Below are 15,217 nucleotides of genomic sequence, written 5' to 3'. Positions count from 1 at the left end.
TCACGCTGTTACGTGGGGCGGGACTTCCCCTCGACGCCCCGGAAACCAGAAAGAGCTCTTTTCCGCCGGAAGGAGGAAGGAGTTGCGGCCGAGAACGGACACCGGAGGTCTCGCTGCTTTTGTTGCGTAGAGTAAGGCCGATCTCTGGCCACCGTGCCGGGCAGGTGACTGCAGCGTCCTTGTAGGCAGCCTGGCTGGAGTGTCGGGCTTCAGTGGATGTGGCGGGGAACCGGAGTAGAGGTGAGGGGTCGGTGTATCTGTCCGGGTCAGCGCCACCAGCGACCTAGGTCTTGTTCCTAGTTCATTGTGCTTAGCTTCCTCGACCTCTTCTGAAAAACGAGGCTGGTATCTCACAGAGCTGTCGTGGGGATAGAGGTGGCAGGGAGAAATCTACACTCGGAATAAAGTTTAAGAAAAAAATTCACTAGGTGAAAGGTATGTAACGTGAAGGTCTATACAGACTAGTACTTGTACTAGTGCTTGTACTGTTTAAAAGCACTGTGCATTATCTTTATCATCTTTCTTATATTATTAGATGGAAATGTCTTGTAGGAAAGTGGGCAAGCCTGAGGTCTAGGAAACAACCTGTAATGTCAGATTGTCTGTCAAATTCAGGGCCAAGGGGGTAACTTCCAGAGCATATGAACCGAATTTATATTTCAGAGCATTTCAAATATACATGCTGTAGATCTTTGGGCTCTTTTAAGAATAGTCAATACTATAATATTAAATGTGTCAAAGTCTCTTGAAGTGATGGAGGTGGAGCTTTCTAAACCACATACATCTTACCTACCCCCTAGATTCTTCTAAGCCCCCTCTCATCCTTCCCAGATTAGAAGTCACCAAGGAAAACTATTACTAATGGGATTATGTGTTAGATCCCTCAGGTGCATTGGGACAGAAGGTTGAAAATCACTTGTCTGTTTTTAACTTCCTTGCTCCTGCAAAAACACACAAATTTGAAAGCTGCTTTCTAATAGAGACTTTTCCTTTAATTTGGAAGATAATTTGATGACTCTTTTTTTTCTTTTCAGGTGTATGAGTTCTTTCAAAGCAGAACACTGTTGTTTCCATGTTCTGATCTTTCAGAGATTATGAAGGCACAATTCCTGCCTTTGATTTGCTTAGTCAGGTGGAGTAGACACAGGTCAATGGTGGCAGCCACTTAAATATTCTAAAGGAGGTGAGTGTGTGGCACTTCACTCAGCCTGGGAGAGGAAGGAATTAGGGAATGCTTCTAAGAAGTAGCTTTTAGCTATATAGGCATTACTTAGGTGGACAGGAAGGGGAGGTCCATTCCTGGTGCCCAGGAATCTGGCAGGTTTATGAACTATAATTTGTACAAAGGACACTATCAGGTGTCTTTTCCCGAGCTCTATCCTCATTTTTGGATAATGCTTCTCTTGTTTTCCTTGTCTTTCACTGCCCCCCCCCCCCCATAATTGGATAGGTATTTGGGATATGAAAGGAAGTCAGAAGGGAGAAATCTTTTTGAGTGGCATAATAATACGATGGCTTTCCCAAAAAGTAATGTATATACTCAGTAAATTCATCTGTAAAAACTCATTTCCTGCTTTGTTAAAATGCACAGCTGGGAAAACTCAATTTTGCTGGTTGGATGCTTTCCCAGTGAGTGGATTAAATTCTTGTCTCAATTCAGTCTATTTGAATAGAAGGACATTTCTTAAGCTGCTTTCAATGAAGAGACCCACATTTAGGCTTAGGAATGAGCACGGGAGAGACAGCAAGATTAGAACCCAAGTTCATACCACAAAAACATTTATATTACCTATGTCTGAGTGACTGCACGTTTTAATCAGCTGCAAGCTGTTCAGTTGAATTTGCATAATTCAAATAAATGATAGTTTAATTCCACCAGGATCTGAGTGAGGTGGAAATAGAGTAGAAAAACCGATTCTTTCAAATGTGACAAAAGGAAGAAAAAGCCATCAGTTAGTGAGTTGGGCTTAATTTTTTTTCTGGGATTGCAGGATAGCAGAAAACATGCTGTACAGTAGTGAGACATGAACTAGTACCTGTTCAAATGCTTGGGGTATTTTGCAAACTTGGGGCATTGTTGTGCCCCAGCTCATTGTTATGTTCCTTCCAGGAGACATTCTAACTGACAGAAAAGATTCTGCATGGCTAGAGTCTTCCTTCCAAGTCACAAACTTTTATCTTGCATTTAGATTCATTAACCATTGGTTGCAGTGAAGCAAGCATATGTAAGAGTTCAAATCTCTTAAAGCTCGAAGTTATAAAAGTAATAAATGATCATTCCCTTAATATCTTGGCATGCTAGAGGACAGTGCTTTAAAAGCTGGACTTGGTCATTTTCCTCTGGAGACTTAAGAAAATAGAGTCCTTGAAGTCAAGCTGACTCTGCTTTTAGCCTCCTAAATGAAAAGGTAGATAGAACAGGTCTTGTTTGCAAAATAAATTCAAGACCTACTTATCTACCAACAGCAATTACACCCTTTCCATTGTCATAGGAGTAGTAACTTTATGGATGAGTAAGGGTAGAGAAAGACATAGTGAACTCGTGAGAATCTTATTCTACTAATTGATAAAAATGTGACTAGAAATTGGAGAAGCTGGTTAGGAAAGTGGAGGAGAGGTCATTTCCTGTAGTGCAGTCTTCTTAGGGTCCAAGAAGTTTTCTGGTAGCTAAACCTTGGCTAGGGACCAACATATTCTTATTTACAGAATGCCACATCATGGTGAATTGTGCTGGGGATGGCTGCCAGTGTGTGAGCCATGTAAGATTATGATTTTAACAAATTTTGGAGGGTGAGAAGGGCAAACTGATGACCAAGTACATGCTTCAGAAATATTTGATTGGATGTGTCCAAGTGATTGCATATTGTTGTTTGAACCAGCAGGAAGTCAGTTATTAAACAGTTTTCCAAATAAAAGCAAACTAAATTTTATCAGAAACCAGTGTCACTTCATATCCCAAGTTTGTTTTTTGTTTTTTGTTTTGTGGGGTTGAGGGGGGAGGTAATTAGGTCTATTTCTTTATTTACTTTAATAGCAGGTACCCAGGACCTCATGCATGCTAGGCACATACTCTACCGCTGAGCTGTACATTCCCCCCATTATATCCCAAGTTTTTAACCAACTTTCTAATCTCATCTGATAAGGGTGCCTTAAATTCGGACCATTTGGAATCACTAAACCTGTGTTAGTTTACACCAGGATTCTGTGGTTGTTTTACATCTTCTCTTTCCCCTTTTGTTAAGGTGGGGAAGCCAAAGCTTGTGTTAATAGCTTGCTCAGGAATTCTAAAGTGACACAGGTAAAGCTGAGAAAAGAACAGATTTTGATAACTTTTGTTTTAACTGATCAGTATGAGGGACTATGGCTACAGTGGTCTGATTTTTTTTTTAATCTTTTTCTTTCTATTTTTTTTTTAACAGATTTATCAACAGGTTGCAGGTGAACATGGCCTTCAGGTAAATCCTGCCCCTTGTTGAAATTTAGTTTCAACAGATTGTTCTTGGTGCTTTAAGGAATTAGACTATTTTACAAAAAAAACAAAAGTTTTGTTTTGGTTCTGTTCTAGACTTATTTTTCCTTGTAGAAGATGAGAAACATGTTTAAACAAAGATTCTTTATGCTGAATAATTGTGATGGTTAAAGTTGGTCATCTGCCTTGTTTAAATTAAGTGGGTTTTAAATGTTGAAGCTCATTCTAGACCATTTTTTCTTGATCAAGTAAAATTTTATTGAAACCTTATAGATACCTAGTTTTTATCCATTTTATCCACATTTATATTACGTGTGAAGTAAAGCCTATTAGATCCCTAAATTCAAATTTGCCTTGTCTGTAATGTGCTACTTTCTCCTTGGTAGTATCTTTTTTCAGTATCTAAGAACATTTTTTAAGATATATGTGTGTATTTTAGTTGTTTGTGACTGGAACCACCTCTGTGCTTACGTTGGTTGTACCTTATTTTCGGGTAGTAATCGGGGTTGGCTGGGCAAGGATGTCTAACGAGCTTTAAGATTGTCAAGTTGAGTCATGAGTTCAAGAATCTGAATTTCCATTTAAACCAACAGGCAGAGTTTTGAGATAGGAGATAAGAGGAGTTCCTGTGTCAGACTTCTGAGTGTATAAAGTGAAAGATTGTTCAGTTAACACGAAACCTTAAGTGATGAGATCAGGGGTGTATCTGTTTGGAGAAGCATCCAAGGGGCATGATACTAAATAGTCTCTGAGAATTGCTTCACAAATGGAGTCATTTACTCTGCATCTTGATTCATAAGCTTGAAGTGCTGTGTGTGCAGAGCTTTAAGTGGCAGCTGGAAACAAACTGGAGAACCAGAAATGCAGCTAAGGGGGCTGGGCATCCAGGTCACAAAATGGCATGAAAGCAGTGAGGCAGGAGGCCCCAAAGCCACTGGCTAGAGACCCACCTCTCCTACCAGGGCTTTGCACTTGGTGGACTAATGTTTTCTCGTAAAAGATTGTTGTGCATTTGTTACATGTCATATACTGTTATGCATTCTCATGCTTGTCATTAAATCTCCCATCCAATAAGACGATTATTATTTTTCTCTTTGTTTAAAGGGAGACAGAGCACAGGGAGATAAATTCTGGGGTCATAAGGCAAAATAACAATTGATCCCAGGTATTCTGATTTCCAGTCTGGTTCTCTTTACATTACAGGACAGTTCCTAGAATCAGTTGCAACTAATGTTTTCTTTTTTTCCCCAGATCTGTCCCCCCCGACCAAGCATGCACACAGTGGAAGCACCTTATTATTCTTTGCGTGTGGGCTGCTGGGTGACACCAGGAAGCACGCAGTCATAGGTCGTGTTGCATTTTTCCTAATCTTGCCATCAAGCCACAGATGCCCTCCTGTTCCTTTGTACTCCTCCCCTCCAAGTTTTTCCATCTCCTGGCCATAGGTCTTTTGCTATAGTTTGAAAGAGCCCTGCCACCCCTCACACAGAGAGCAGTGAGAGGCCGAAGAGCAGTGGTGGGATGAGGAAGATGTGCGTTTATTCAACAAACACTTAGTGTGCCCTTGGGGCACGTGTTAGCCCTTGGGGACTGAGTGATGAACAAGACAGACACTGTCCTACCTTCGTGGAATTTGTCAAGGTCATTTCAAAATTAGAGGGAGTAAGTACTGTGAAGGAGAGAACGGGTGGGTAGAAAGAGTGTTCAGTGGGCAAAACCTTACTAGAGTGCCATGACTATTGAGAAAACAGGAGAGGCCACATGACTGCCTGGTGGGTGGCCTCTGGCCTCCTCAGGTCTGTTCTTGGCTGACTAGTGAAATGTCACGAGTGTGCTGGGGTGGCTGGAGCCACTAACACTTACACATCTCCTCCCTCCTTCTTCCCCACGTGCCATAGGCCTTGGAGACTCAGATATGTTGCATATACACAAATAGACCAGTACAATCTGATAGCCTGAAAGACCTTTGAGTTTGTTCAGTCTGAGTCTTCATTTTACAGCCGGGCCTGGAACTGACTGACCCAGCATCACATGGGTGGTAGTTCTCAGGATCCAGGTCAGGTGACCTGAGTGCCAGCACCCCAGCCTGCCAGGTCACAACAGGAGCCATAAATGATACTGCGTGCGTGGGGCTTGAATGCCAGGTTCAGACGGCTGAGGTGTGAGTGGCTGGGTACAGGAGAGTACGGGAAGCTGGGCATCAGAACAGTCTAATAGAAGGTGACATGCTTTGGCATTGAAATGCCGTTGTGTATCTTGAGACACCCAGGCTTTTCCAGAGAAAAACAGGGATGCACAAATTGACGAAGCTGACAACTGAAAGTGTACAGATGCTGAGAAATGTCCACGTTGAAAAATGACAGTTTTGAATTTTCATAGTCTAATAGAATGCCAATCTTCCTCGGGGAAACCGTTATTCTTATATCTGGAGTCGTCTTGTTGTGTAGAAATTCATACTTATGCCTGAAGATTAAATGTTGATATTACAAAGCTTCAGAAATTGTGTAGATGGGCCAGTTACAGAACATTTCAATTTTCAAGTACTCTTACAACTATTTTCTTTTATTAAAAGACGATCAAAGTAACAGGCCATTTCTAAAAGTATTTCTTTTCTAGAATGTGTCGTAAGGAACTTATATTTTAAAAGTTTGTTTCTGAACAACCACTTAACCTAAGAAACTTACATACAGCATCATAAACTCATATTGCATCAAAATTTCCCTAGAAATAACATGTTAAAAAATTTTGATTTCAAGGTTCAGATACATAAATCCCCTGTAATAAAGGCATTTGAAACAGGGCATCTCATGATCTTTCATGTAATAAGATGGCCTTTTGGTATAACCTGGCACAAGGACTCTGAGTCATCCCTTTCCTAAATTCACCAGCTGAGCAGGGCACTGCAGGGCCTGTCACCGCTCAGTGTTGGGTAGCACCAGCACCCTCTCGTGCTGGGGAGGTTTTCACTGGGAAGGGAGGTTGCCTCTGTGTGCTTTGAAAAACGCTTGAAACCAAAGCCAGCCATAGGAGTTTCCTAACTGCTACTTACAGGCGTTTGAAGGGCCCTGTTTGCCAGCGTGCTGGTTCACACGGCTGGGATGAACACTGAGAATATGACCCAAATGTGTCAGAGCAAGCCAGCCTGTCTCCACCCTAATCCACCTTATCTTCTCTTAACTGAGCTGCCAGGAGCTAAACAAGTCCTTCCTTCCTGTTTACCCTCCCACCACCAACAGAGTCTAAGACTGAACCAAAAAACACGAGTCCTCCACTGTTCACACACAGACACACCCCGACACTTGGACATCTTTCCAAGGTGGGGCTGCAGACTTCTGCTCTAGCGTTCAGCTCTCCACCCTTCCTTTTTCACTCTATCTCATGTTCCCACCCCTCTTCTGTCTTCTGGCCTCACCCCTCCTACTCCACACAGACGCCTACTCTTCCTTTATGTTCCCCCAGTTTTTCTCTGCCCCTTGTTCTTAACCTTTCTAGGAGAGGAGACTTGGATTTTTAGTTTTAACTTCAGGTAGAATCTCCAGAAAGAGCATTTGGCTCAGTGCATAGTATTTCTTGCATCCCCCAAACTGGGTCTGAGGTTTAGCAGAGTCCATTACAGACTAAATATCTTACAGGGGGAAAGCTGGTCTTCCCACTTATGCTTGGGCCTGACAACATTCAGCTAACCACAAGGGAGGCTCATGGGCACAGAACATTGGATAAAACATTAAGAGGATTCAGCAAGTTGAGGGTCGGAGGCCCCATAGTACACGCGGTGCAGGGAAAGTGGTGTGGTGAAATTTTTTTGCCATTTTTGAGATGAAGGGAGGTTGTAATCCATGGCCTTCTAAGTCTGAAATGTCTGTTGGTCTGGGCCTCGTGGGACTACCCCTGCTTCATGGAACTGCATTAGCGGACAGGGTGCTTAGCAGCAGCTGCAAACCAGAGTTAGCTGTAACCATCTAGCCTCCGCCCACATCTACTAAGAAAGGTGGAACTGGGGCTTCAAATCACACTGTGTCTTTACTAAAACTGAAGTTGAGCATAAAAACCAATCACTTAGTGGTGAAGAATGCTGTCTTTGGAGCCAGACTGCCTGGGTTTGAATCCAAGCTCTGAATCTGTGTGGGGTGGATTACTGAACTGCTGTAAGGCATAGCTTCCTTATTTTTAAAATGGGATGATACAGCTGTGAGAAGTAAATGATATAGCATGTGTAAGAGGGTAGAACAGTGCTTGGCACATAACATGCTCTCCATGAATTTTAGCTATTTTATCAGAGAAAAGTACCCAGAGCTGCTCTTTCTCTTTCCATCTGGACTTTATGGAAAGGGGCTAAAAAGAAGTCCTGAAATACCTTAACATGTTTTACGAAACATAATGTGGGCCTTAGTTATTACTAGTGAAAGCCTCTGGCTCTATTCTTTCCAAAGCACATTTTAATCTTAAATCCTGGGCGTCCAGATTTCACCTTACCTTGCTGATGCAAATGTGTGCCTCATGCACCAGGAGAGGCGGTTTGCTCCCAGGTCCTCCTGTTTAGGAACATCATCAAAGGCCACACCCACCGTGTAGTCCAAACACTCGTCCACCTCCGCCTCCCAGTAATGGCGCCCTCGGACTGGAATCAGGTTTCCCATGACAGCAACACACCTGGTTTCAGAAAGTGGAGGCACGTGTGATTTGGGGTTACCCAAGCTCACTGTGCAGGTGAGTCACGTCAACTGCTGGGGTCAGTCGGGTTGGTCTGGAAGAGTGGAGGCAGGTGTTGGAGCACCTCATTTGTAAAGCAACACAGCCTTAGCTCCCAAAGCTCACCTGACTGATGCTGAAGATGAGAAGAGGATTATTCACTGCTGGTAATAGGTGAGGAGGAGACAAGCCAATAGAAAAGGCTCTTTTTTTTTTTTTTCCCAGTGATTGGGCTTTTATAGTAGCAAAAAGACCTGGTTCACTTGTTTAATAAAAAGAAAGGGATCGAAACCCGACAGAATGCAGCACAGTCAAGGGAACCATACGCTTGAGGTTCCCGAACCGGCCAGCACTTGCTTATGCTACAGAACAGCACGGAGGGTCCCCGAGGTGATGCCTCTGTTAGAGGTGACCACAGGTGGAAGAGAAGAATTCAGATTTCGGTGGCTGACCCATGAAGAGCAAAATAGCAAATTCCTCACAAATTATCAGTCACTGGGAATAATTACACTGACGAAGGTCAAAGTTACGTTTTGTTCCACAACAATAAAGAACTCTGCAGAGGAAGGTTTTTGTCGGAAATCAGATCACATCATATCTCAAGTGAACAGTCTACCGCCCACAGGAGCCTCCGATGTTAGCCAGACTTCATGCGGCTCCCCAAATCCCTAAGCGGATCTGTCCAGCTGTCGTTAACACATTATCTCCATTCTCAAAACCCCAAGTTGTGAATGCCCAAGCAAAGCTCTGGGACGGAGACTGCACGTTAACTCCTTACCTGTAAAGTGAGGCTAGCTCTGTTCCAAACTCTATTCCAGACCCACATTTCCATCCACCTGTTGTTTCTAATTCAGAATGTCCCAAACTAAAATGAACACGTTCCCACCTCTCCTACCTGCCATGCTTGTGTTTTGGGTGTGGTGGGGAGGTGTATACGCTACTCTTACTTTCCGTTATTAGACTCACTGTCTACCCAGTAACCCAAGGCAGAAAACTAAGACAGGGATAATGCAGTTATAAGCTCAGCTTCTAGTTTAATTCCAACTCCAACCCTTAATGACAGCGTGCCCTTGGGCAAATTACTCAACCTACCTGTGCTTCAGTTTTCCTGTGTGTTAACTGGGAGCTCACAGGATGTTGTGATGATTCAGTGAGTTAATCCACGTAAAGCATCCAGCACTTAATAAGCACTGTAAACCCACAGTGACTCCACAGTCCCCAACTCATCCATCTCCTGTTTCCCCCTTAACCAGTGGCTGCTAGCCTCACTGGTGGTGTGTTCTAGGTATGGTTGAATCCCTCGGCTCCTCATCCACCTACTGCTGAGTTAGTCGAGGCTTAACAGCCTCCTAGCCTCTCCCCATCCCTCCGCAGCTACACTTCTTTTTGCAATGTACTCTGGTCATGTCATTCTCCTACTCTAATCCTCCAGTAATTCCCACCATCCTACAGGATAAAGTCCACACTTCTTTTTTGCACTGGACCTTATCCATCGTTCTTGCCTCATCTTCCACTTCTTCCCATTATGGACCCCACACTGCAGACATGCCAAATTGCTCCTAGTTCTCACAGCATCTGATCTTTCTGGCTTCCATTGTTTGTACATACACAAGGCACTTTTTGCCTTGTTGTCCTGGATAACTCCTCTTTATCCTTCAAGACTTTGTCTCTCCAAGAAACCCTCCTTGGGGCTCTTACAATCCCTTGTCCACACTTACACCTTATCTTCTAGATGTGTGTTTTTACTTATGTGTCTCCCCCACTTGCCAGTCTGAGTCTCGAGTGGTCAGGGACCATATCTTTGTCTCTTTATCCCCAGCACACGGCACAGTGTTTCACAAGGCAACAGATATACTGGTGACAGGATATTAAAATGGGACTGTAATGGGCAGAAGGCCTAAATAAGCAATTCTCCAATGAAGACATACGAATGGCCAACAGGCACATGGAAAAATGCTCAGTATCACTAGTTATCAGAGAAATGCATATCAAAACTACAATGAGGTATCACCTCACCAGTCATAATGGCCATCATTCAAAAGTCTACAAACGATAAATGCTGGAGAGGCTGTGGAGAAAAGGGAACCCTCGTACACTGTTGGTGGGAATGTAGTTTGGTGCAGCCATTATGGAAAACAGTATGGAGATTCCTCAAAAGACTAAAAATCGATGTACTATATGATCCAGCAATCCCACTCCTGGACGTATATCCAGAGGGAAACTTAATTCAAAAAGATACATGCACCCCAATGTTCATAGCAGCACTATTTACAATAGCCAAGACATGGAAACAACCTAAATGTCCATTGACAGATGACTGGATAAAGAAGTTATTTATATATTTATAAATATATAAATAAATATATATATTTAATGGACTACTACTCAGCCATAAAAAATAACAATGCCATTTGCAGCAACATGGATGAACCTGGAGATTGTCATTCTAAGTGAAGTAAGCCAGAAAGAGAGAGGAAAAATACCATTTATGATATCACTCATATGTGGAATCTAAAGACAAATGAACTTATTTACAAAACAGAAATAGATTCACAGACAGAAAACAAACTTATGGTTACCAGGGGGGAAAAGAGTGGGAAGGGATAAACTGGGAGTTCGAGATTTTCATATACTAACTAATATATATAAAATAAATAAACAAGTTTATACTGTGTAGTACAGGGAACTGTATTCAATATCTTGTAGTAACTTATGGTGAAAAAGAATATATGTATGTACATGTGTGACTGAAACAGTATGCTGTACACCAGAAACTGACACAACATTGTGAACTGACTATACTTCAATAGAAATATATATATATATATTTTAGAAAAGTTAAAACGGGAGTCTAACTCAGCTTGGCTGGACCCCCACCCCACGGCTTCATGATCTGATGACTGCAGCTCTGGCGGCCTGGGACTCCACCTCAGAGGCCACAACACATGTCTTCTGCCAGCACCAGCCAGCTCCTCCCCCTTCCCCTCCAGCCCCCTTCCTCTCATTCATTTCTGGAATTTATCTTCCCCTTCAAGGCTGCATCTGTCTTAATCCAACTTCACCCGAATACCAGCACATATTAGGTTGGTTCACAGACTGTTCAGATGAGGGGCTGATAAAGTACCTGCTAAACCGGGTGTCGCTGGGGAGCGGCTCCTTGGTGAGGGCTTTCCTGGCGCTTCGTACAACTGTAAGCCCATCTTCAGAAACGGTCAGCCAGGGATGGCAGGTGTGCTCGTTCAGGGGAAAGTAGCTGCCTGTGAGGGGAGGAAACACATGGAGACCCCCAACCAATCACTCCACAGCTCTCTCAACACTGCGCTCCACGCGGGCCGAGGGTGCACCACACGTGGCCGGCTTAGCTTCCTGTGAGATACACGTGAGCCTGGACCTGGCGTGGCAACAACCTCCACGTTAATAATGATGGCAGTTAACACGTGTTGGGGGTTATTATGTGTCTAGTGCTGAGCTACGCAGCTTAAGGGTCTTATCTCGTTTGATTCTGACAAGTACCCAGGTGTTAGTATTTCCATTTTGTAGAGGTGAAAACTGAGGCACAGGGTGATTAGGAAATCAGCTGGCAGATGCTTGAACTCAAAACTGAACCCAAGCCCCTCTGATTCCAGAGGCGGTGCTTTTAACTGGGAGGCTAAGTACCTGCACGTGGACAGGGATTTCTAACCCACTAGCCAGGGGAAATAGGAACTGAGGGAATTCTTAATGATCAATATGATGAAGGTTAGCAAAATTCAACATTCAACTTTCAATTAGGGCAGCTGGGGGAGAAGGAAGGCGATTGTAACCACCTCCAAATCATGGTTGAAACACAAAGCACATCGAAAAATGGTACAGGATAGATTTCATAAGAAATTGGTTTGTTAAAATCCTTTGTTTAGGAACATAGTTACTCATTCCCCATTATCGTCTCTTAACCAAAGCACTTCTTAAGTTCCAATTCCATCACTTTCAGTGCTTCAAACTCTGGTTCAAGCCTCACCATCAAGCTGTTCACATTTATTTTCACAATTCGATGCCACTGGAAATTTCGGCTGTCTGAGCAGATGGGTGAGGGGGAGGCCGGTTCCCACCTTGCTGCTGACAGGTGTGGCCCTTACTGCCTGCTCCCGAGTCCCAGATAAGGATTGTTTCTGAATGTGTGTGTGTGTGTGTGTGTGTATATATACATATACATTTGAATGTATATATAAAGTCTTTTGCTGATTGATTTTCATTTCAGTTTTTCATAAATATACTCAACAAATTATTTGAACAGACTAATTCAGACATGACAATAGCCAAGAGCTCGCTGTCCTTTTTGCTCTGCTCTTTTCTTGAAACAGCCAGAATTTGATATTTCAAAACACCAAGTCGGCACAGGAAATCAGAAATGCCAGTCAACCAGAGGAAGGTCCCAGCACAACATAAAAGAAAAACCTGAGGCCTAATTCCAGCACCTCCCACCTCTCAGGCAGCCACTTAACGTGTTTTTCCCATCTGTGTAGAAGGAACATAAGTGGGGACTAACCACACTCCTCCTCCTGGCATGAGGAAATGAGGGCAAAATCACACTCTGTCCCTCAGCGAAAGATCCCAGGCAAGGGAATGTTGTCCCCTGGGCCCAGGCTCCCTGCTTCTGCTTCCTGCCTGCACGTCACCCAGCCAGCCAGCCTGAGCTGGACTGAGGTGTGCTCTGTGAGGTGTGGGAAGAGCTGCTTGGCTTCAGTGCATCTTAGGAAAGCTCAGAAGCCAGAGTCACGGCACAGCAGGTGTCTGGAATGCTTCTAGTGACATCTGTGCTGACTCAAGATTTGGAAGTGAGATGTGACAATTCTATGACGTGATGATGGCAAGTGAGAAGGGGAAGGGGCTGGACGTGGAGGTACGGGCACCACCAGGGCCAGACAGGGCCCACAAGGAGGCTGGGCAGCCAGGTCTAGGCTGGGCCTGTGGGCAGGAAGATGTCTGGGCTGATAGCAGGGAGATAAGCCACGGCCAATGGCTCCTGCGAATTTCATTAAGACTCCACCCCAGGGTTGGTGTTCGGTCTGTGTGAAACATGCGGTGTCTGGGCCACCCAGGTCCAGTGTGACAAGCCTCTAGTCCACCTGATGGGCGTGGAGAAAAACCTTGAGTTCTAACACTTGCTCAGCCACCACCTGCTATATGACTTGGGCCTTCAGCCTCTCTGTCTGCAAAATGGGACTACCAGGCTGTGATCACCCCTGAGTCCCTTCCTGGCCTGATTTGCATGTGTTCATATTAATGAACATTTATCGGTTTCCCAATGAAGTCATAGCAGCACTGAGCTTGCCACAAGGTGGCCCCTTTGAGTCCCAGACAGTACTGGCTGGGGCACAGACCTGTGGTGTGGACCGTCGCGGGCTCGCTCCTGGCACTGGGGCCCCCAACGTTGAGGGCTCGCACGGAGATCACGTAGCTCTGCCGGGGCTGCAGCTGCACCAGGCACTCGCAGGTCGGGATGCCCACCACAGACCTGCAAGGAAGCACACCCCAGTCACCGTGGGGCCAGGGTGGCTAAGACCAAGCGCCAGGCTTTCCTTTCAAAGCTGGGACTTTTTCCCTCACCTGTACACCCCTGTCCTCTGCAGCACAGACAGGAGTGTCGACCCCCTCAGTGTTCCTTCCCACTTGGGCCTGCTTTTCTTATTACCTTGAATCCTTCTGTCTGTGGCCATCTCCCCTCCAAGCTCCCCACCCTGTGTCCCAGGCACTTAGCACCATGCTCAGTCTACGTCTAATGCTGCAACGGTGGGGTGTACGTGCAGTTGAATCCAGTGTGTCTCAGTCTGTCTGGTAGGACCATAACCTCTCTGAGGGCAGGAGGGCCAAGTACCACTTACCCATAGCAGGCTCTCAGCCCGAGTTTACGAACAAACGGTCTGACTAGAGTTGAGAGGCTGACAGAAGCCCATGGCTGCTAACCCTTTTGAGGAACTTGCCTACTGAGAATGATCTAACTTATTTAAATTGTACAATGCAGCATTATAAGCCCTTGACTCCTGCTGTCTGTACTCCTGCAGCTGCCAGCCCCATTTCAGTCCAGTGGGAAAGAGAAGCCTTCAGGGTGATACCCATTTACAGATACAACACCCACCCCTGATGAGGCCAGGGTGTCCAGGTCACTCTGACTTGGCATTTCTCAAGCCATCACTGGCAGAAATGTAAGATGGTAACCATGACAAATTGACAATATCCTATAGAAGGTATATCAGAGGGAGAGGTGACTTTTGAGCTGAGCTCTGAAGAATGACAAGGAGATAATTGGATAAAAAGGGAATAGTAGATTCTCCTACATAGCGGAAGCATGTGCAAAGGCCATGTGGCCTGAAGAAGCATGGAAAGCAGGAGGAACTAAAATATGACCAATGTGATTGGAGCCAGAGAGGGAGGGAGAGCTGGTGCGGATAAGCTGGAGAAGCAGAAAGGGGCCAGAGCCTGTGAAGGAAATTTGCCTTTTCCTCAGAGCACTGGGACACCATGAGTAGATTTGTACCAGGAGAGTAAGCACCAGCCCAGATCACCTAGGTCACTGACCAGCCTTCTTATGACCCCCATCATTATGGGCTGGTCCCAGGTATCAGGTGCTCCTATCAGCACAAATTGCAAAGGAAATCCTAACCATTCAGGTGGCCAGACCATTGGACCGTTTGCCCTGCTTCTGAGTATGTCCAGAAGTAAATAACCAAGGTCAGCCCTGATGTGGTTGTAGACGCATGGATTCTACCTGAAATGGATGGGTGAGTGGGATAGATGACCGCTCCCAAGCCTGGCATTTAGCACAGAAGAATCTGCCTTTCTAACAGATGACACCAAACTCTCCTCCTCCATTTCACCAGAGCTCAGTCGGTGCACAGCAGGGCAGACCCTGGGCTCAGCGGCTGGTGCTGGGCTGCCTAGCTCATTCCCCTTCCACAAGCTTCTGGACTGCCCACTTGTAAACCAGAAGTACATCCATGTTTCCTCCGCTGTACACGGCTGTATGCTCATAGGACCTGCAGGCCTTTGTGGTCGGTGAGTCCAGCCCTCTTCTAGCTGTGA

The 15,217-nt window shown here is 44.9% G+C and overlaps 1 protein-coding gene, 1 long non-coding RNA gene and 1 other non-coding gene across 3 annotated transcripts in view; 2 read left to right on the top strand and 1 right to left on the bottom strand.

The window, feature by feature from the left end:
- Positions 1-83: 83 nt before the first annotated feature.
- Positions 84-6,070, top strand: LOC106730678. The gene is made up of 4 exons (XR_001367131.2): positions 84-240; positions 1,035-1,183; positions 3,420-3,455; positions 4,721-6,070. It is a non-coding gene; the product is annotated as an uncharacterized LOC106730678 (long non-coding RNA).
- Positions 2,341-2,468, top strand: LOC116660317. The gene has a single exon (XR_004315771.1).
- Positions 4,991-15,217, bottom strand: part of FSD2 (fibronectin type III and SPRY domain containing 2) — a 36,294-nt gene continuing 26,067 nt past the window's right edge. The window contains 4 exon segments of the mRNA XM_032469427.1: positions 4,991-5,932; positions 7,943-8,119; positions 11,283-11,415; positions 13,519-13,652. Of these exon segments, the coding sequence (XP_032325318.1) occupies positions 5,680-5,932; positions 7,943-8,119; positions 11,283-11,415; positions 13,519-13,652 (697 nt within the window). The 3' untranslated portion in view covers positions 4,991-5,679.

This window comes from Camelus ferus, chromosome 27 (assembly GCF_009834535.1).
Source record: "Camelus ferus isolate YT-003-E chromosome 27, BCGSAC_Cfer_1.0, whole genome shotgun sequence".
NCBI lineage: Eukaryota > Metazoa > Chordata > Mammalia > Artiodactyla > Camelidae > Camelus > Camelus ferus.
Note: the sequence above shows the minus strand (reverse complement) of the source record. Positions and strands in the feature narration are given on the sequence as shown.